The sequence below is a fragment of the Magallana gigas genome, chromosome 2 (genome assembly GCF_963853765.1).
Source record: "Magallana gigas chromosome 2, xbMagGiga1.1, whole genome shotgun sequence".
Classification (NCBI taxonomy): domain Eukaryota; kingdom Metazoa; phylum Mollusca; class Bivalvia; order Ostreida; family Ostreidae; genus Magallana; species Magallana gigas.
Genome location: NC_088854.1, coordinates 31,843,806 through 31,867,156, shown reverse-complemented (window position 1 = coordinate 31,867,156; position 23,351 = coordinate 31,843,806). Strand labels below are relative to the sequence as shown.

Below are 23,351 nucleotides of genomic sequence, written 5' to 3'. Positions count from 1 at the left end.
AAATAAATGAAGTTGAGTTAACTTTCATTAATATTTCGAATTCATTGTATTTGTATTCGTTATTTTCGAGCTTTACTGAATTGACACTGTACACGCAGATACATGTAAATGTATACCATACAGAAAACAATCATAATTGTACTTTTCTTATATTCCTGGTTTTCTGCAGTAATTGCATTTCCATCATCAACTATTAATGAAGGAGTCTTCTTGTTATCAGAGATACTCCTTATAATAAAAAAAAAGTCATGAAATTTTCACACAGTCGAACAGACCATATTACCAAATAATGTTATCAGTTTAATCAAAGTAATCAATCATCAAGCATCTTGTTTTCGCAGCAAGGTCAGATCAAGGTCATATTTTATTTCTCATGATTCATATAGGTGTAGTTATTTGTGTGGCAGTAGATTCTATTATAGATATAACGTTTCAGTAATTCAAATTGATGAACCATCATAGTGCTAAATTGAAATAACTATTTCAGTTGAAATGTATATTACTTAGCCCATATATCCTCTAATTTTCCAAAATTTTTGAAGATATTTTGGTTATTTTTTTAAGGCTTCCAATTTTTAAAATATATTTTTTCATTTTTACTTGGGATAGCAATCGATTGCCGAATTGCTAATCGGTTTATTGCAATTCGATCCGACAAATTTAACCCGTTACTCGTATCAAAATTCGAAGATTTTTGACATTTTTTTGTTAATTATTTTTTAGAATTGCTATAATAAAAAAACAAAAAACGATAGAAATATTTTATTTGCAATGTATGTGTAAATTAAAATATAGTAACATGAAAATTAAATTTCATGATAATTATTTAAGAAACATATTTAAAACAACGAGCAAGAGTCATGGATTAGTAATTTGTTTGGAAGCCTACGTTTTAAAAACACAGTCTGCAATCCGAATATTTTTTATTGTAGTTCATATTCATTGGCGGATCCAGAGGGGGGGGGGGGGGTTCCGGGGGTCGGAACCCCCCCCCCCCTTTCTCTGGGACATATGAGGTTTTTTTTTAAAACGTTTAATGCCTATTTAAAGGCAATTTTTCCCATTTAAAATAGAAATATTGTAATTATCTCAAATAAATGCTTTTAAATTTGCTTATTTAAAGAATTTCGTACTACGTCCCATAATTTTGTTCTTATATGTAAAAACCCTATCGATTTTTTTATCGAAATAAAGTATATTGTACTCCCCTTCAGCATCCGGTGTTTACTACACTGAGTAAACATGTGGAAAATTAAAGAAAAAATACATAAAATTAAGCAGTATCACAGATTTATAATAACATCTACAATGTATTTTCTACTCTATTTCTTTAAAAAAAAAATCAAATATAGTTCATACAGTTTTGAACTCACAAGCCATCGAGTAGAGCGACGTTCAAGTACGAGTACACGCATTCGTTTTACTTTAAAAAGCCGCTTTCAAATCTATTGTTTGGTTAATTAACCTAAATAATCATAATAGATGAGTTTTACTTCGTTTCATACGAAAAATACAAAGAAAACTACATGACCCGCTTATGCGGATTATGCTATTTTTCTGGAATGCTAGCTACCTTCATACAAACTTTTAAACACAAAAGAAAGCTTTTTTATACCCCCGCTCCGAAGGAGAGGGGGTATACTGTTTTACCCTTGTGTGTCTGTCTGTCTGTCCGTCTGTCTGTCCGTCCGTAACAAAAATTTCTGTCGCATTTATCTCAGCAACTATTTATCGCAGATGCTTAAAATTTTTACACAGTGTTTGTTAAGGCATGCCATATCGTGGGATATATTTTTGTACCAATCGGACGTCAACTTCCTGTTAAATGACGACTTTGCTTATTTTTTAACTAAAATTTTCAAACAAAATTTCGTCAAAGATTTCTCAGCAACTATCTATCGCAGATGCTTGAAATTTTTACACAATATTTGTATAGGCATGCCATATCGTGGGATATATTTTTGTACCAATCAGACGTCAACTTCCTGTTAAATGACGACTTTGTTTATTTTTAGCAAAAATTTTCAAACAAATTTTTGTTAAAGAATTCTCAGCAACTGTTTATCGCAGATGCTTGAAATTTTTACACAGTATTTGTATAAGCATGCTATATCGTGGGATGTATTTTTGTACCAATTGGACGTCAACTTCCTGTTAAATGAGTACTTTTTTTTTTTTAGCCAAAATTTTCAAACAAATTTCCGTCAAAGATTTCTCAGCAGCTATTTATTGCAGATGCTTGAAATTTTAACACACTATTTGTTTTGGCATGCCATATTGTGGGATATATTTTTTTATCAATCGGACGTCAACTTCCTGTTAAATGAGTACTTTGTTTATTTTAGCCAAAATTTTCAAACCAAATTTCCTCAAAGATTTCTCAGCAGCTATTTATCGCAGATGCTTGAAATTTTAACACACTATTTGTTTAGGCATGCCATATTGTGGGATATATTTTTGTACCAATTGGACGTCAACTTCCTGTGTAATGAGTACTTTGTTTATTTTTAGCCAAAATTTTCAAAAAAATTTCCCTCAAAGATTTCTCAGCAACTATTTATCGCAGATGCTTGAAATTTTAACACACTATTTGTTTTGGCATGCCATATTGTGGGATATATTTTTGTATCAATCGGACGTCAACTTCCTGTTAAATGAGTACTTTGTTTATTTTAGCCAAAATTTTCAAACCAATTCTCATCAAAGATTTCTCAGCAGCTATTTATCGCAGATGCTTGAAATTTTAACACACTATTTGTTTAGGCATGCCATATTGTGGGATATATTTCTGTACCAATCGGATGCCAGCTTTCTGTTAAATGTCGACTTTGCTTATTTTGCATATTCACATCAGAGCGGGGGTATCACTAGTGAGCATTGGCTCACAGATATCTTGTTGGTTTGTTTCCAAGAATCGAAAATTCTGTTACAAATATACCTTGTAAAGGGTTTATATGTAAACCATTATGAAAATGCACAACTTTTCAAAACTTTTTTTAAATATGCTCGCTTCTGTACCAGTCCGGATGATGTAGCGCACCCATTACAGAGGTCACATCAAGTTCCTTGGGACGACAATTGCTTTTACCATTGTATTACACACGTACCATCTTTTCAGCAGATAAATTATCCCCATTCTTTTGTCATATCCTATCATTTAGACCTTTATTCAAGAAGGCAATCAATAGAAATCAAAATCGATAAATAGTTCAGAATTAAAAAACATCAAAGACATAAAAAAAATTTACCAAAATATCCATTTTTATAATAGTTTCTCGTAATTAGTCTGAGTTATTTTTTGTTTCTTAGTGTTTCTTTTCTATCAAGCATAGACGCACTTTCTCATTGCTGGAAACATGGGTTTCTTAAGGCTAGATATTATGCAAATCTTCCTTACCTAAACCAAAACGGCAAAACACTCAATAATGCAGTGCACTCTGGTGTTGATATAGATGTGAAATAGATAGTGATGAGATAAATGTTTATTAAATACAGTTGTATACGCAGGAAAACGTTCAAAAAGTCCTTGTTTATTGACAAATGATGAATTTTGCACATATTGATTTTCATCAAATGGAACCCCCCCCCCTTTTCCAAATTGCTGGATCCGCCTCTGATATTTATAGAAAAATCCAGCACTAACCTAATTGTTTTTAAATGGGAATACATAACATAAATCTACAATTATTCTGGATAACGAAAAACAGTAAGTTTTGAAATTTTGTACGCAAATGTTCCACCAAAATTTAGTCTATGTTATTTTCTTAACTTTAATTACTACTTCTATGCTAAATTGCAGAAAAGTGAAAAAAAATCATGTTACACAATTATAGCCTTTAAATGCGGTCAATTCATGATTTTATAGATATAACGAGAGCATATCGACTGAGGACGAAGTCCAAAGTCGTTATACTCTTTGCAGGTCGATAAAACCATGTATTGGCCGATATCAAAAGGCTATAATTGTTAAACATCATAATAATAAATTAACCAACAAGAGGCCCATGGGCCACATTGCTCAGCTGAGAAGTGAAACCCACGATAAGTCATATACAAACTATCTTAACAATGTAGTAGAATACATTCTTTTTTTAAAAAAAACTTTCCAGATATAACACGATATGCTAGTGCAAAGGTGGCATTTTTGCACCCGTCTTCGCTGCATATATTGAAAATGCAAAACATTGAGCCCATTTTATGCCAGGATGATTTTATAGATATATCACAAATATAGCATTGTACTTCTCAACAAATCAAGATCAAGAAAATCAATTATTCATATGAAATAAACCTACATTGATATATATATAATCTATTGTGTGCCTCCAGAATTCTTCAGGGGCTGCACTAAGGGTGTAATAATTGAAAATCGACAAATGCTTGCATTTAGAACAATCATATACTATAACATTTGAGCTTGAGCAACCAACCACTCCCTCCCGCGCAATTATGGCCTTATTCTACCCCAGGGATGATGAGCTGAACAAAATTGAATCTACACTACCTACGGTACCATTATGATTAGAACAAACTATTTATATTACCTGAGGATGCTTCCACACAAGCTATTAAGCTCATCTTGCCAATTGGTTTTTGAGAGGATTTCTATATACATGCATGTATTTTTCCTATGTATATCCCTATGCAAAAATAGACCCCCATTGTTGACCCACCTATCCCTGAGGATCATAATTGGATCTGACACTGACACTACCAAGCAAGCTTGTCTAGCCAATTGGTTTTATGAGAAAAAGATTTCTAGAGATTTTTCTCTGTATTTCCTTATATAAAATCTAGACCCCACCCCCATTTTTTTTTATTCACCCCTAAGAATCATGATAAGAACAAATATGAATTTACATACCTAAGCTTTTCTGGCCTAATGTTTTTAGAAGAAGATTTTCAAAGATTTCTCACTGTATTCCTGTGTTAAAAATTTGACCTGTATCTGGCCCCACCCTATCTCCGTGGATCATGATTTAAACAATTTTGAAATAACCCTGCCTAAGGATGTTTCCACATAAGTTACAACTTATCTGGCGAATTTGATTTTGAGAAGAAATTTGCTGAAAAATATCAACAAATTTTTGATAGATCTAAATTGTCTCACCTCAAAAGGAGACGTGGCCTTCATTTAAAAGGGGTAAGCCCATCCCCTAAAGGATGCTTTGTGCCAAGTTTGGTTAAAATTGGCTCAGTGGTTCTAGAGAAGATAAAAATGTGAAAAGTTTACGACGCCAAAAAAAAGTCAACACCGACGGCGACCGACAACGACAAATTTTGATTAGAAAGGCTCACCTGAGTTTTCGGCTAAGGTGAGCCAAAAATGACTTTCTTCAAAAAAATAACAGCAATTTTTTTGGTTTATATTGTATTGGGTGTTTATCTTATTGTGGCTTGTGCTTTTTTGGATTCTGGTAGTGAGCTTTCTATTTTTTAATAAAGTAAAGTGAAGAAGAGAATCTACAACACGGTCACGTGACAGCAATCGATCAATCATATGTTTGCGCAAAATACCATACTGTAATAAAATCTTCTCATCTTGTTTTAATGATCATTTATTCAAATGCACTTTTGATATTTTGACAAGCCGAAAACAAGACAAGACTCCTTGTTTACCATTTGCCTGTTAATTTGACTGCATCTCTGTAGAACATCCGTTAAGTTATCATTTGTTTATTATTTTGACAATCTAAGATATATATATATATATATATATATATATATATATATATATATATATATATATATATATATATATATATATATATATATCTGCCCACGTTACCACTGTCCTGTAGAGGTTTCTTTGGTCTTTGAAGGTCTTACAACACGCTGATAGGATATATTGAACTAATTTCTCGTTAACATTCGTGTGTTTCGGCATGCCTCGATAACAACAAATAGGAGGTCAATGTATTAAATAGTTGCTGCGGGTTGTGTACTTGTATTTGTGAGAAGATTGGTTTTTTTCTGAGGGCAACATTCGTATTTGAAACGGAATCAACATGAAACTGGCGTATGTTCTTTTGTTGTATATAGGTAATTTAAAAATTAATATTTACACTATATACGTCTTAGATCTTGAATGTTTGATAAACCTCTGTTATTCCACAACCAGATATTAAATATTTTTCATGGTATATGTGATAAGAATGAAAACTATTTTTGAAAGAAATTATAGTGTATACCGATTTTCATATTTTTAATTTTGAAAGTTGACATAAATAAGTCGCTTGTCAAAATTATTTTATCGCCCGTTCCATCATAAATCTTCATGTTCATGTAAATAACATGCATGTTAACATTATTATAATCTTTATCTTTTATCGTTATATCTCGTAAATTTCTATAACTAGATTTTGTTGTGAAGGCTATATAAAGTGATTAAGACCCAATTTGATGAATATTTTATTTTTAATTTTAATGTATATAAAGGTTTTGTCATGTTTAAAATTTTGAATGTACTGGGTGGTAGTAAATACATAATTCACAACATGACAACTGTTGTGATCTTGTAAATTTTGTATTTACACCCATCCAGTATGTTAAAAAATTTACAACATGACAGCCTACTTGTATAGTAGTATTTTAAAAGATTCAATTTGAATATTTTAAGTTTAGCTACAAGCAAACTTCAGAGGAAACAAATCGTTGTTTTGTAAACAATGTTCGATTCTTATATTTGTGTAAAATAAAGAAATTACAATTTTTTAACAAAATAACTTGTGGCAAACAGGATTAAGTGATTCAATGTGTTCATAAATTCCTCATCAACAGCGAAAAGCTACGAAAGATTGATGCTTATTATTATTACAACACATCTGTGGGCAATAACAAAACTCGAGCTTTGTTTGAATAATAAACAATTTTTTTCATACGTATCTCGCTTGTTACTCAATATTTTACTAATTAAATTTATTTATTAAATTTATTAATTAAATTTTGACAGAGCATCAAACATATCCATGTTGAAAATTCTAGACATTAAAAATTTGAGAAAAAAAACATTTTTTTTGAAAAATTTAAGCTCAGTTCATATTGTCATAAAAATTACGAAATTACATTTTACAGTAAACTTAAAATAAAATTTACAACATGACACTATTTTCAAGGTTGTCTTTCTTTGGTAAAACATCGTAATTATGCTGAATTAAATGGTAACCATTGCTTATTTCCGTAATATTTCTGACAGAAAAACAGAAAAAAAGATTAAAATAACTCTTTCCAGTGATAGTGAGTGGTGGAGATCAGTCTTGCCATAATGACCACGATTGCAGGCACGGAAATTGTGACGGTCATAATCTGGTGTCCCGATGTTTAAAAACAAACCACGATTCGTCTGGCCAGTGTCAGTGTTTAGGTAACACACACAGAGTTAAATTACAATTTGCCAATTTTTAAATACGTAAACTCACCAGTTTATGTTTGCTTTAGAAAAAGTTAACATACTACGTATTGTGAAAAAAAACCCACATGGGTCTGAATGAATCCATTTACTTTGATAACCATTTCACATTTAACATACATATATGTACTATCTGGTAAAATTTCAAAAGCGTTCAAAACATTTGCATGTGATTTACAATTACACGTAGCAATAGTTTTTGTATTATATTACTAGATATGTAATACCTAATATTTTCCTTTAAAAATTACTTGTCTAGCTATTTCTTTTGTTAGCCTATAAAATGCTGCTGTATATCTCGCTTAACTCTCTACTGCAGCGTCATGCAGAATTTTAAAATCACACGCATATGATTCTTGTTTCATGATTGGGACTTCTTATATATTCCAGAGTGTCTTACTAACCATGACTGTCCCCATTGTCACGATCATCAATTTCAATACTGTTCTGGGCGTTATTACACCTGTGGATGTGAAGGTAATATAATTACAAAAGATGATGATCGTTTTTGGAATTGCCTGAAAGTACACTGCTATCTCGCTATGGCCCAAGCTCAACATTCTGTCAATGACGTGCTATGTTGTCTTTGCTACACTGGTACATCAAAACAGCAACCCTGGCCACGGGGTCATAAAAGTTATACGAGCTCACTTTTGGTCTCAGTCTCACTTTTACAAGCTTGCTTTTGGTCTCAGTCTCACTTTTACAAAAGGGATATTGTTCAAATGAGACTGCGATCAAAAGTGACCTCGTCTAACTGACCAGATTTTAGTTTTGATTCCTAACATATTGTGGTCCTTTTCACTTTCTTTGATATGTGATACAATTGATTTTTTACAACCATGATATTCAATGCATCCTGAATCACAAAAGATTCTCCATTTGAGTTCAAAATCAATTTAAGATGAAATAAAAAGATTTCGAAACATCTCTTTGAAGCAGAATTTTAAGTCGTTAAATTGTAAAAAGAAATATTGAGAAAGTAAGCTTAAAATTTTAAAATTTTAGGCTTGTTTGTATCACCAACCATAGAAGTATAAATATGTGCTACAAAGAGGGTAGTCTACGAGTTATTTTCCAGTATTAAATAATACATGAAATTAAACAATACCGTAGCGTTGTTATAATTCTTTTATTTTGAATACACTTTTAATTTTAGAAATTTTACTTCCAAACAGTCCAAGCAAGTGTTAATAAGAATTCTATCGTCGTTTCAATCGAATAATGCAATAAATTATTCAAAAAGATTGACCAGTACATTACAGATTTTTATTTTTCAACTTGTTTTTTATTTTGTTTAAGGGTTTTTATCTTTTTTTTTTCGGAAGGGGGGGGTCAATTTGACGTTCAGTTATTTAATCTTCTGATCAGTAAGCAGTTCTAACGAGACTGGCGGTGGTGTTTTTTCTTTCATAAAAATAATCAGTCTTTAGAGGTAGAATATTGTAAATGATGATATGGATGCGCTTCTAGACGAACAGAAATATAACCATCTGTTTTAAACCGAATATAAAATAAGGCGATTACATCGAAGGAGACAACCTATCATTTCTATAGGTATAAACAGATACTACCTAATTTTTCATTTACCTGTTTTGCCTAAAAATACACGAGCGCAATATCGTACAATGTTCTTATTCAACATGTTATTATTTACTTATGAAAGGGTAACATGTGCCTCGCTTAGATGAAGGTCTGTAGCCCCCGGTCTGAACAAATTCGGTTGGACGACCTGGGAGTTACAGTTCAGTACATGTTAAAATGTTGCAATTTACGGTGCACAAAACATTGCGGCTTTTTTTTTTTTTTTGACGAATTGATTTGATTTTACACAAATTCTACGGAAAAAATTATTACCATTAAATTTTCTGTTATTTACTGCAGATATCGCATCACTAGCCTCAAACTATCCCTCACATTAGAACTGATCTCGGAAAAAGAAGTATTATTTTTTAATTTATGTGCAGGTCGAAAAGTCGCCTTGCACAGTTATCAAACTACACCACTTTCCTTTACGGGGCTGGTGATGGTGTTTGTGTTTGTCACGTGATATACATTCCGGGCAGTAAACGTGTTCGACGCGTTATGCATATTCCTTTGATATTTCCTAATGTTTTTTCTTGTTACAGTTATTTGTATTTACAACAGGCCTAATCATGATTGAATTTTTGTGTATTTATCTTCTGTGATGAATTCTGTAAAATTCACGTTAAATATTAACGATTGTGCTCGAACTTACTGAGCACGAATTTATCGATCTCTTGGAGTCTTATCAAACCCAATCCTTGTTTTCATTTCATTTTTTCAAAACAAGTTCTACATGTTATTTCGCAGCTATATGATCTTGAATAAACGTAGACTAGTGCGTAGATATATGCACAATAATTACAAATAGGTTCATTTTAAGTGCCGACGGGTCAAATGAAACGTGCTATGCTTCACATCATTATCTAGATAAAATAATTGGTGTGATCCGATTATAAGGGATTAGCTACCTTGATTTATTCTCTTTTTTCCATCTGTACTGTAACAACTTCTGGTCCGACCATTTTCTTCAAAAGATATATACATCACAGTAATATTGAAGCGTATTAATTACATACTGGGTTTGTTCTGTTTTTAGAATGTACCCACGATAGTCACTGTACAAATTGTGCAGTTGGTCAGACGGGTAAATGCCACCGTCACCACGACACCGAAAGAAAGTTTTGTCAGTGTGAAGGTAGGTGCTTGGTATTGCTCAGCGAATCTTGACATCAATATGAAGACAAATAATAGCCTGGTATGTGCTAATTACTGTACCACACAATACTGTAGATTCCTTATTTGACGCGAAAGACTTATTAATTCCGCGATTCAACAGTTTTCCATAGAATCGCGAGAACAGAAAAAATCGCTAATAGGCAATTTTTGTTACAGTTTTTCATGTTGTTTAAATATGTCAAAAATATATATGAAAGCGAGGTTTTAAATTTCACGAGATGTGCTTCTTTGCGATTTTACCCGGATATTAATATTATAATTAATTCCTCGCGTTTAATTAGGAATCTACATGTATAGTATCTGCTTCTCAAACTCAACTAACCGTTTAAAGTTCTCTCCCTGATTTATAAAGCATTTTTTTTTAAATGAATGCATTGGTTGTTATTCTCTGCCCCAAGTTTCTGCTTCCATTACTTTTAGCGCAATATCTCGATAATCATATATCCTTTGTGCCCAAAGTACAACCACTTACTAAAATGAAAAAAAGTTCAGATTATCTGTTCTGAACCCCCCCCCCCCCCCCCACACACACACACACACACTTTACCGCTTCAGGTTTCAATACAAAACCAAAAAATGGAAAGTTTACGATGATTTTGCATTACATATTACATTGAGTACCCGGCCGGATAACGTTAACAACCGTTCAAGAGGTGTCTCGAGTACATGTAGTTCCGAGTGAAAAAACGATGAAATAATTTCCCATTTTGAATCTCCGTTAGATGTTTGTTTTTGTTCATGTGACAATCTAGATGATGTATCGATGAAGAAATTTTATTTTTTCCCTTTTTATATAAAATTTCCAAAAAGTGAGGAAGCATTAACTTGGGGCATACTATTGAATACCTTTATATATTTTCGTTTTTACCCATGTTTAGTAAAGCAAAATTTTCGATTGTTTTGAAGAAGTGAAAATATTATCGTGTATACGTACTACGTCAAATGTCTTACCTGTTCGTAGGTCCTCGTTCTTTTTCTGTCTGTTTAAGTCTTTCAACATTGCTAAACAGCGTGTTCATACTTCTATGAAACTTTTACTCAAACATTAAAAGCGGAGAAACGAAAAGAGATTATTCGTAAGAAATAAGTAGTAGCAAATCGAGAGAGTCAAGAAGACTGCGTTTCTCTATAGAAGGAGCGTCTCCTGCTTTGTTTTAGCAACAGACCGTCTGTGACGTAATCATCTCTGCAATTAACTAACTACGGGTCGTAGCTGTTTATCTTCACAACATGTACAATACATTGGGTTTTTAAGGACAAAATATAGTTGAAAATTTTCAATACTATTCGTTTCAAACACATGCTTATTGAATTGATTCTGTACGGATATCTTAGATTTTTTAATATAAAAACAGGAGTGGGAATCCAAATTATTTTCATTGTTCAAGGCAATGCACAGACGACCACTGTAATATCCCCCCTTAAACTAGAATGCAGCCACCGGAAGATCAGCGTCATCGAGTCCATCGCAGAGAATCTACACGTAGAGGACAACAGGGCGGAGCTGTGTCCCGATACAACCAAACACCAGACGTCCGAGGCTTTTGTCATCAACAAGTGTAACTCGACGGCAAGAAGTTCTTGGCTAAAGGGTGAATCGGTAAGAACCACTTTCTACAATATGCATGAATTCTTTTTCAGTTTTTTGCAGGTTTCTTATTCTGGGGGGGGGGGGGGGGGGGGGTTAAATTTTGGTTCTCTGTCTTACTGTACTAATTAATTTAATGCAATTTACAAATGCATAACAACGCAATTAGTTTTGCAATTCTTTGTAGAAACCTTTTTTATTTATTTTTCGTTTTTTTTTTTATTTTATTTTTTTATTATTTTTTTTTTTTGCTCTGAGTGTAATTAATTTAATCAAATTAATTAAATATTGTGGTACATGTAATGGTGCCAAGGATTATTATTTTTTTGGGATTGCTTTTGTATCTTGCAGGTCAAGTCTCTGTGTTCTAGCGGATCTATTACACAATACACGCCAATTTCAACATTCCATCAAAATGAAAATATGGCAGCTTTTTTTATTGATTGCTCAGCATTCAACCATGAACTAAAGGTAATATTCTTAAGAAGCAGTCAAGCTCCACACCCAGTATGAAACGTCCAATGTTAAAAAGAAAACAAAAAAAAACTTAATATGCTTATTGGAACAAAAAACATTATAGTTGCCATGGAAGCAGAGACCGAGCCCGATCTTAATATATCTGAACACTTCAGTCTTAATCCTGGTCTGTTTCTCATTGACGTCAAACGTAAGGATACTCTAAGAAATTCATTAATAAATATTTACATCTGCTGAGTATTTTCTCTCCTATTTCCTAAGAAATCCGATTGTATTTATACAGCGAATCATGATCTAACTGTTTCCGAATTATTTTTTCCGCTCTCTCTCTCTCTCTCTCTCTCTCTCTCTCTCTCTCTCTCTCTCTCTCTCTCTCTCTAACTTTATAATAAAGTGATATATTTTCATCCCCCCTTCCCCGTCCCCCATTGATATAGCAATTCGCACTTCATGAAGGGATAACGATTATTCAGAAACCTCTAATTGATTTATTGTACACATTGTCTTATCTTTGACAATGCGTGGATTATCTCGTTAGCTATACCTTGAGATCAGGAATTGCACAAATGCTTGGACTGACGTCAGACTTCCAAACAGTTCATCTTATAATAACCATGACATGAATTTGGCTTTAAGTTTCTCTATACAATGGCTTTATTTACTTGCTTTTAATCACTGAACATGGATAAATGAATAGGATTTAGAGAGAGGTACAGTATTTATAAACACTAAACTGCTTTCTTTGATGATTTATAAGGGCCGTGAAGGTAGCGATCATTGTAAAGAAAAAAAGAAAGAGACACTTCATTTTTCAACCGCTTAAGTACCAGGTTGAAGAATGTGGGTTTATAGTTGCTGGTTTTATTTTGTTTTTGTATATATTTTTTCTTTGGGAGGGGGTGGGAAGGGGGTGCAATGACTGTCTTCAAACCTGCATAAATCACCAAAGATTAAATCATTTACACATTTGTTAAATATTTTTTATTCCCTTGTTCCTTTTAAATTGCAATAGATATATATATAGGTAAAACTGAAACATGAAAACCTAATGCACTTATTTTGTGTTGAAATGTTGTACCATACTTTCAATTTTTGTAATGGCGAAACTACACATGAGTGTTTATTAATTGTCAGAAAAGAAACCTATATTTTTTTTTTTATATTCTCCCTCACTACGTTCGTCTGAATGTAAACAATAAAGTGCTACATGCATAAAACAACAAATATTATATAGGAAACCTGCTCGCTAGCGTTTTTTAAAAATAATTTTACCCATTTCATCTGCCAGTTTAACTTACACGCAATACTTAAAAACCGTACAACTAGCGAACAAGCTTAGAGTGCCATGCCACTGCATGGTCCTAATATTTATACAACCTGATCACGTGATCCAAAAACACCTATTCGAGTACGTATGAAAACCCATCACGCACATCATTTTAATAAGTAAATATAACTGTTACATACACTGAACATCTTTGCGTGTATTAAAGTGCTGTGGTACAAATTTTAAAATGCTACATTTGATTATTGTAGGTAGCTGTCCAGACTTGCATAGATCCACCATATATACTGATGCTGAACGAGACCACCAGTCCAAAAATGTCCGATTTTTACATTATTTTACAACAGGTCTAATCCTAAGCGAAATAAAAGTCATTTATTGTGGACCAGCGATCCGAACCTATGTGATGTGAAATATGTTTTAAAATTAATTAATAGTTGCTCATAAATTTCGTATCGAAACTAAATCATCGGACTATGACGAATGATTTTATTTCTTAACATAAATAAAAAGAACATGGATTGATTTTCAATTTCATTTTATTCTCAATAACTGAGCAAACAATTCAATAATACATTAACATATATACTTACTTGTGCGAACAGATGCTGCGAACAGTAAACTCTTTATGTAAGAAATAGCATGATCTTTTCAATAAGAGGATTATTGCCAAAATGGTTTTAAATGTAAGAAAATTAAATTAAACCAGCAATATGAATAACGATGATGAGCAAAATCATTTTTTTTTTTTGCAATCAAAATGAATATTGAAAGGCATATGGAAAATAACGTTAGATTTTTTTTAAAGAAAAATACCTAGATATTAGTATTTTATTCCGATAGAGGAAATATCACAACTGAAAAAACCACTACCTTATCTTACAAGTAACCATATAAGCACCAGTTATTATTACAATTTATCACAGACATATATTAACAGACATTAAAGAGCGCAATCTGTTAATGCATTAACAACCACGTAATTTCACCCTTTGCAACAGTGAACATTTTTTTCTACACAAGAAACAGTGAAACAACAGGGTAATATGTACATGAATAAACTAGATCCACGCCATAGAATCTCAAGTTAAAGAATTTAGCACATTGTTAACAAAACTGATTGTCATCAAATAACGAAACATCAATATCACAGTTTCAATGGCACTTTCGGGCGAGAGAAAAAAAAAGGTATTCACAATCAAACAATCTTGAGTATGGACAGGTGGCTTATTATCGCCTGTCAACAAAGTTCTAAGTGTCGTAGTTAACCTTGGAATACACATGATTATGATAATGTGTGTCGTCTGCTTTCGTCCTCCAAAACACGTGACGCTGATTCCAAAACGGCGCAATTTTCTGCAGATGACATCTACACAACGTATTGCAGTTAGCATCTTTCGCTACAATGTGGCGGTGTCACATTACAAAAAACGTGACAAGTGTGTAGCTTGATATGAAGAGGCTTACGCATGTGCGAAAAAATTTTGCACGAAGCCTGAGATCACCTTTGAGGAATGGTAAATCAACAGTTTATTTTCTTGTTTACCGTTGATCACACCAAATGCTTGATCATAATATTGGGCAATGCATTTCGGCGTTTTCTCCACGCCCCCAAATCCAAAGTCTGTTGCTTCACGTTTTGAAGCCAAAGTTTGAAAAGATTGGAGTCCTCGCTCTGTAATGATTAATAAAAAAATCATTCAGTAATTCATCAAAATGGTATTTAATATTTTTTTTCCTCAAATGTGTTTAATTTTTAGCTATTGCGTCGCTTGGAATACTAGCAGTGGGGTTTATTTTTACCTTGAATAAGCAAGATTCTTTATTCAGTTCCATGACCTCAAAAATGTCGTCCATCTCTCTGTCAACGTTGATAATGCAACGGTTAAGCAGAAAAGGTTCCTAATTAACAACAAAAGAAAATTAAATTGGTTAATATGTACACCATTCCAATAAGCATAAGAGATTAATATCATCAGCATTAACATTTTCAAGTTTCTGCGTTATGTTTTCAAAACATTTGGAATATATTAGTTGCACTTACTCGAAAAGTTTGAAATTTTCCGTTTTTCTCTTTAATTAATACTATAGCAGCTTGTATAACTTGACTTCTTTTTGGAAACAGCAAACATTCTTCTTCGGCATGAAGAAGTTCTCCCTGTAGAAAGAAAGAAAGATGATGTATTTTTGTTATCCATTCGATAGACTAATCATTTAGAATACAATTTTGTTTTAAAACCAATTACAATTAGGAAACTTTATTGTAACTTACAAATATAGATATTAAAATAGAGTTTTGTAAAAAAAAAAAATTTTTGTACAATGAAAAATGTGAACTGAAAACTAGTGAGAATAAGAAGTCAAGATAAAAAAAAAAGTAAGCTAGATGGTTGAATCTTAGTTTATTTTATTCTTTGTTATTCACATGGAAAGAAAAAAACTTATAAAATATTTTGTTAATGAAAGGAATGTTTGTTAATGTTATTTGTATCTACGAAAATATTATGTAATGGCTAGAAATAAAGTTTTAAAGAAAAGGACCATTTTACCATATCTTCTTCAATTTCCTATCATATAACAGATGCGGTTTAAAATACATTGGACAATCAATGGACAATCTTTAATGCTTATCTTCTTAAGTCCTACTCTTAAATGATACTTTATTTTGGAAATTGAATCCCGTAAAGCCTTTACCTGTCCAAGCGTCAAGAGGACCGCATGAACGGAAGTGAACTTGATGTTGCGTAGACGCTTTGTTGCCCAGTTCTGATCGCTGAGCAATGGAGCTACCTGCATCTGGCTCGTAAGAATGTCACAGACATCTTGTTTATGCCACCCCAAAACTTCCATAGCGACCTGAAACAAAAAATGTGCGTTAAATTATTATCTTTTAAATAAATGTCTTTGCCATGAGTTGAAATATAACAGAGAACCTTCTGTTAACTGTAAACCAAATTTAATTCGCGTGCATGACATTTCCCCGATGTTCGCGAATATAATTTGTCGCGAAGTAGTCATCAATTCTTTCTCGGTTTTAATAAATTCGATCAGTGTTTGCAATCTATCCAAGATCTAATTCCTACAGTCAAGTATTCATTACACTGTTGCGCTGAAAAAAAAATTAGTTAAAATAGTTTCGTTCATGGTCAGCATATACACTATTACATCAAATGCTTAGACTATCGATGCATATATAATACGTGGACGGAAACAAATTTGATATAGGATTATATTTTAAAAATAATTTTCCCACCAAAAAATCTACATTGAAAGTAGTCATATGCCTACGCCAGCTGCCTCCTCAGTCTTTTTCGAGAAAATATAGGTCATTCTTCGATTGACATTTTTTTCACTAATGAATACTGCTTACATCATAATAATAATTTCATACTTTCATGATAAAAGTTCGCTAGTTATCACAAGTCTCTTTTAATTACTTATTGTGTAGGAGTGGGTTTTTTTTATTCTTTTCTTTTAAATGACAAAATAATTATGCAACACCTGCACCAGATTTTTGATCGGACTCATGTAGACTGTTAAAGCACAGGTGTGTTTAATATTATTTTTCTAGTGACCCAAGACTAGCGGTTTTTTTTGCTACGGACACGAAAAACAATATACACCAGTTCCTAAACAACTTCAGTTATGTTAACTTAAAGATCGACTGAGCTCAAAGAAAATCCAAGTTATTTAAAAGTCGAATATCTTTGATATGGGGTACCATAGTAACCCTATCTATTCTTGTCTATTTTCGAATTAAACTAAATTTTGATTGTAAAAATGTGTCGCTACAAACCAAATTATTTCCGATGAATCGCGAAATAATGTCGTCGCAAATATAAAGATTTGGTTTACAGTACGCGAGTTATGGACGTTTCGACTTACCCTTGTTACTTCGATTTTCTCAGTCACTGTGTATTTCTTTTCGGTCGACTTTCTTTTAATTGATCGAATTTGACTAACTGTTCGTGTTTTCTGTAATAAAAAATCCAAAAAATATAAAGATAAAATATTCTAAAATCAAATCTTATGTAAATATTTTAATTCATTTGTTTTAGAAACAAAGAAACTCCGATGGCGAGAAGTTCACTAACCGAGTTAATCTGTTCCAGAATTTTCTCAATTTTCGTTTTTGCGTTCATTATGGCCTCTCTGTCGTGGTGGTGGGGGGAGGTCGCTCGGTGTAAGCGTTCAAGCAACAAAGGATACCTGTAAAAATTGTTTATTTTTGTTTAAATCAATTTTAAAATATACAGTTACCTTTTTTTAATAAAATAAGCCAATTTGTAATGGTTGTTCTAATGTTGTACGATTGTACACGTATTTCATATGTACAACATGTAATACTTACTTCATAATTCTTTGTACGGGAACCATCAAAAATGACTTCAGATGCATTCTCCTCAAAATGGGATGTTCGTCTTGGCACACTTTTAAAAAGATTCGCAAAATGTCCTTTTCTCTCTCCAGTTGCTCAAGTAGAATCATCGCCAGGCTCTGGGAAACCAAACAAAAAACAAATTCAATTAATCGTTGAATGGACATCGATTAATCAGTTAGGACTGACAACCTTAATTGTTGAAGTATTGTTTTCCTCTGTACCCAATTTAAAAATCCCTTCCTGGTAGACAGATATTTTTTTAATAATTTTTTTACAGTTTCCTAATAAAATTTGAGTGTTATTACTCGTGACATGAATACAGTGTCCTGTATATGCCTTGGTTAACCACATAGTAACCTTATATAATGAACTGGTTTCCTTTTTTTATTAAACCGATCGCATGTTATATAATCTTTAACCTTGCATTGCATATTAGAACATGCACCGGTGACAATGACGTACATTTGCATCACCCTTTGGCATAAGGTTGATAAAAATGAAATATCTCCACATATGTTCTGTAATCTCTCTTTATTCTTAAATCAATCTCTAAGTGTAACAATAACTTAATGAAATTTGACTCGGTGAAAAAAAAGCTCAATATGGCACTGCGAGTCTCGTATCAGCAAAAAGCGATGACGTCAGCAGAGACTATCTGTAGAGGAGCGGAATTGATGAATATCTCACGCTCTTACACGTTACCCCTTTTTAATGTAATCAAACGCTGACCATGGACTATTGACTTTCTGCCTTGTCTGGGATTAGGTTGTACACGACTTTGAGCGGTAAAATGACGACATTTTAAGCTTAAGCGCTCAAATCGTGAAGAAAGCCGAGAACTATTGATCGAATTTTTCATTCAAACAATAGTAATAAGAGAATCTGATATTCAGTGCAATAATGTGAAAAACTCTATAAATTGTACTAATTTTTTAGATAGAAGACACAAAAAGGCAAAAAAAAAAACCAAAAACAAAAAAAGGTATTACCTGATTTATGCAGTAGTGTTCGAATGTGTAGATCAAGTTGGTTGACTTCAAGAACAAGTCGCCAATGACAACCGTTGAAAGAAGCTGAAAAGTGAGAAAGAGATAAATGAGAATGATGCATGTGTAGCATTATTGTCAAACCAATCTTGTTAATGAGTTTTCAGTAATATGACAGTGTAACGCTTTATTTTAAGTCGTATCGGTAGTAAAGCTATTTGTTCACAATCATAAACTCCACGAATTCTTCTTTAAATTCATAGAAACTTAAACTTATTTTGTGCAATGGTTATTCATCTTCATTTTTTCCATTGTCAACCAAACAAAAGCATGTTTTACCTCATCCCCTGCAACAATGGCGGCTTCTACAGTCTGCTGAAGACGATCTGTGAATTGCTTGTTGACCTCAATTAGCTCCTCCAGGTTTTGAAATATAACATCAAGCTGTTCACACGTCAATAGACCATTATTTTTCATGGGTTTGTAAAATTCCTGAAACACGCATATTAATTTATTGAAATGTCGCAGTTGTTGAAGCTATATTATAGAAAGTTCTGCACGATTTTAAGTCAATATTCTCAGAGGGTATATTTAGAAGTTTTTATCATTTTTTATTGCATTCAAGATTTCTCATTCAACTGTTTTAATTATATCATTCATCGAGGTTTTTTTCAGTTTTGTGGTAAAAAATTTCCCCCTCCCCCCCCCCCCAAAAAAAATATATATATAATAAGTACAAAATCTAAATAGTGCGTACCTCTTTTAAGATTTTAAGATCCCTTCCGTAATTGATTTCTGTGTCCCTGATTTCCAGTATGGTTTCTCTGCGCTCTTTTTCATGTTTCTCTTGATTGTATTCGGGGTCTCCAAAGCTCTTCTCGTCTGCATCAGTACATGTCTGACCCTATGGAGAAAACAACCACTTTTTTCTATAATAATATAATTTTACTCAATTTGCTTTACATGTATCTTTGTAAAGGAATTCAACTTAAAGTTCCATGTAAAATCAATCTTTAAAAAAAAACCAATGCAATTGTAAATAAACGATTGCATGATGTGCATATTTAGTATTGCAGCTTTGAAAAGAAAAGAAAAATTTCAATGGTTTTCTTATTGAAAAAAATATAATTATAAGTGTTGTTAATTGATATGCACAATGAATTCACACCCAGAAAGAGAACGTAACAAGCGTTAATCCATTTAAACAAAATGAAATGTAATTTAGCGTTTTAACATACCACATCGTAGAAACTAAGCACCATGTTTATATGTAAAAAAAAAATCCAAACAATGCACTGATAAAGAATCAAAAACGGTATCGCATCCCTCCTAGAGAGCGTTTGACATAATTCTATACACAACATCATCGTACACTTGTTTTTATATTACAGCGACAGATTGTAATCAATATGATGCTTCTAGCCCTCTGATTGGTCGCTACTTGTCCAATCTAGTGACACATTACTGTGAGCAGAAGTCAATCTTTCATCGGGGTTTGTGAATAGAGAAAATCTTTGTAAACTTTTAATAAATTATATTTGTTTCCATTCTTGGAAACAACATTGTATGTATCCGGTGGAGCATACATTGTATTTTTCCCCTGTATGAACATTGTGGTATCTAAAAGATCATCTTTAGATCGTGTAATTAAAATAGGACCTGCTTCAAAATATTTGAGATTCTAGTTGCTTAAATATTACATGTATGTAACTGCATGTAACGACTTGTTTTACGATTGATTTGCTATATCAGTCCTGTTTCTAATTTTAAATCGAACTGAAAGGTAAATGAAAAAAGAAAAACAACCAAATTTTAAGGATAAATTTACACAATTTTCTCTTTTTGATGACAATGCCTGATGATGATAAGAATGATGATGATCATCATCATGATGATGATTATGATTAGAGTGATGATAAAAGCAACCTTCCGTTTACCTCTGATGTTTCAAACAGACTAGTCTGACTGAAGATACTACTAGAAGGACTGGGTGGAGCATCCGGGATACTATCCGGACCAATGACGCCACTATCTGTGCTGACGTCACTGATGTTACTCAGACGATGGTTTATCTTTCGGTAAGGGTCCTTTCCAAAAAAGTTCTAAAAAAAATTGAATTATGATTTTATAACAAAATTTTTTAACGTTTTCTTTTACTTCAGAAACATGAAAATGGATTTTTTTTTTCATCACCTTTCTGAATCTTTAAAAAGTAGGAAAAAGATTTACTATAGTATATTTCAAATAGAGTAGACAGTACCAAACATATTTTTAAAATCAGGTATATGTATTTTGTCATTAACACTTGGAATCATATTTATTTTGTCTTTCTCAATTAAAAATTCTTTATCTGCATTCTTTATATACTTTTCACGTTCAAGCTTTAAGTACATGTTCTTTGTGTATTTTTGAATTCCATATTAAGTTAATAGGGAGTAACTTTACATGTATAGTTAAATTAGTTTTTCACACGTACCCGTTCTTCTGTATCTTCTATGCAAAACTCACTCCTATTGTTTGTACAGTCTTCTTCTTTAGGAATTAGAAAATTATTCTTCACTGAAGAGAAAAAAAAACGGAATTGAAGTTCAAGAGTCTCATCAAATACATGACAGTCTGGTAGATATTTTGATTGTTCAGACTATATATAATAATATAATCACACCATTTTCACTAAGCATGCGCGGATCTAGAGGAGAAGGGGGAAGGGGGGTCTTGACCCCCTGGAAAATTCAAATTTCTTAAATTTACACAGTGAAACTACCGAAAATATGCCTCGGGCCGCCTGGCAAACTTATATATCCCTTAGAACATCCTCACCCCCTTCAACCAGGAAGATTTCGTGGATCCGCGCATGCTAGAATTTTAATCATGACGGTGCAGAATTTTTCACAATTTCTTTTTACATCAAGAATCAAATTACTGAAGTACTGACGGAAGTTGATTTTTTCGATTATCATTTATTTTAAAATCAGCGATATGTGATTTAGCAAGTAGTATCAGTAATCGAAATATTTCTGAGAAATTGTATGGATCCAGGCAAGACTGAACTCTAGTTTTGTTCAACCAAACGCTCGACTGTCTCCGTTTATCTCCGACAAGCAAGAGAGACTCTGTTTTGTCGGATATTAACGGAGACATCCGAGCGTCTGGTTGAACGAGACTAGTACATTGAAGTCTAGCGTATGAATACATACTATAATAAATAATAATAATAAATATGTTTTCTTGAAAAACAATGCTTCAAAATACATTGCATCTAAATTTATCGATTATTTTCAAAAACTAAGTGTTGTCTGCGGTATTGATTTGTGGTTAGGTCCAAACACTGTTTCACTTTCGATTTGCCCGAGTAAGTGCATAGGAGAGTTGATTAAAATCAACTCCCAAAAAGGATGTTTATCTATGATAAGATAAAAGAACAAAATCTAATTTCATTTAATAAGCATGCAAACCATTATGATTGTTTGAATTAAAAAGACATCTAATTCCATGAATATCACAAGATTGGAATCAGATTAACCAGTTTTTACTGGTGCAAATTTTTAAACAATTATAATTCAATAATTACGGGAAATAATTACAGAAGTAAGGAGGACCTAAACGCACAGACGTAAGAAAATTGACCGAACAAAAGGACTATATGTGGTTTGAGCCTAAAATGGCCCCCTAAAATGAACATTGTCATTTTACTGTAATTCTTTGTTTTATTTGTACAAATATACATTTGAAGTTTTTTCATAATTTTCATTTTGATTTTAGTGCCCACAATTTAAAAATATGACATCAAAAAGTTTACCTTTTCCCGCCATTTTCTCATTTCTAGCATAAAACGACTTGTTTTGAAGCAGTTTTTCTTTAAGGAAACATTGAGCGACTGCTTGAAAAAACAAAATATTTTCACCAAAGATGTATCTCTCCAATACTTATAAGTGACAAAAAGTTCGTTCTTGTTCAAAGAGTCGCTCTATATTTCCCATTCGAAAAAAGATAAGAAAAATGTCAATTTTTGACTGATTTTGATTGAATTATAAAACTAGCGTCACTTCTGACGTCAAATACTGCCAGTGAGTGCATATAAATCAAATAAATAGGTGAAAAAATATTTTATATCAACTCTTTCATAAATTAACACAACAAATTAATGTACCTGAATCATTTTAAAAATTGCGAATTATGGGGGCCAAATTTGACTAATATCATATATAGTTCTTTCCCAGTATATCTACATAGAAATGGCACGTACGAGTTTGAATTTTATTGAGTTCAACACTGAAAATCGGGAACGTAAAAAAGATGAAAGTTAATCTTACTAATTGGCCGAACCCAAAATTTTCCAGAGGCGACTTACATATTGGGTATACATGCAGGTGTAAAACTGACTTAGAGGAAAAACTAAGCTTATTCTAAATGCACAGTAAACTAAAAAGTTATTTTTGCGTGGGGGAAATTTACAATAGTTA

General features: G+C 32.5%; 2 protein-coding genes across 4 annotated transcripts in view; one reads left to right on the top strand and one right to left on the bottom strand.

Moving 5' to 3' along the window:
• Positions 1-5,809: 5,809 nt before the first annotated feature.
• On the top strand, positions 5,810-13,907 carry LOC117681614 (uncharacterized). The gene is made up of 7 exons (XM_034446902.2): positions 5,810-6,042; positions 7,232-7,363; positions 7,799-7,885; positions 10,032-10,130; positions 11,560-11,771; positions 12,111-12,230; positions 13,773-13,907. Exons 1-7 carry the CDS (start codon positions 6,009-6,011, stop codon positions 13,872-13,874), a joined length of 786 nt encoding a protein of 261 aa, XP_034302793.2. The 5' UTR covers positions 5,810-6,008; the 3' UTR covers positions 13,875-13,907.
• Positions 13,908-14,126: 219 nt separating this feature from the next.
• LOC105322822 (uncharacterized) overlaps positions 14,127-23,351 on the bottom strand; it is a 29,317-nt gene continuing 20,092 nt past the window's right edge. For 2 of the 3 annotated variants that reach the window (XM_066076174.1, XM_066076175.1), the window contains exons 4-16: positions 21,365-21,447; positions 20,826-20,990; positions 19,646-19,792; positions 19,228-19,380; positions 18,892-18,975; positions 17,873-18,018; positions 17,616-17,730; positions 17,407-17,496; positions 16,216-16,377; positions 16,071-16,088; positions 15,566-15,679; positions 15,325-15,423; positions 14,127-15,196 (exon numbers count right to left, since the gene is read on the bottom strand). In XM_066076174.1, the coding sequence (XP_065932246.1) occupies positions 15,074-15,196; positions 15,325-15,423; positions 15,566-15,679; positions 16,071-16,088; positions 16,216-16,377; positions 17,407-17,496; positions 17,616-17,730; positions 17,873-18,018; positions 18,892-18,975; positions 19,228-19,380; positions 19,646-19,792; positions 20,826-20,990; positions 21,365-21,447 (1,499 nt within the window). In that variant the 3' untranslated portion in view covers positions 14,127-15,073. The remainder of the gene's footprint in view (positions 15,197-15,324; positions 15,424-15,565; positions 15,680-16,070; positions 16,089-16,215; positions 16,378-17,406; positions 17,497-17,615; positions 17,731-17,872; positions 18,019-18,891; positions 18,976-19,227; positions 19,381-19,645; positions 19,793-20,825; positions 20,991-21,364; positions 21,448-23,351) is intronic. The other variant, XM_066076176.1, reaches the window with a different exon arrangement.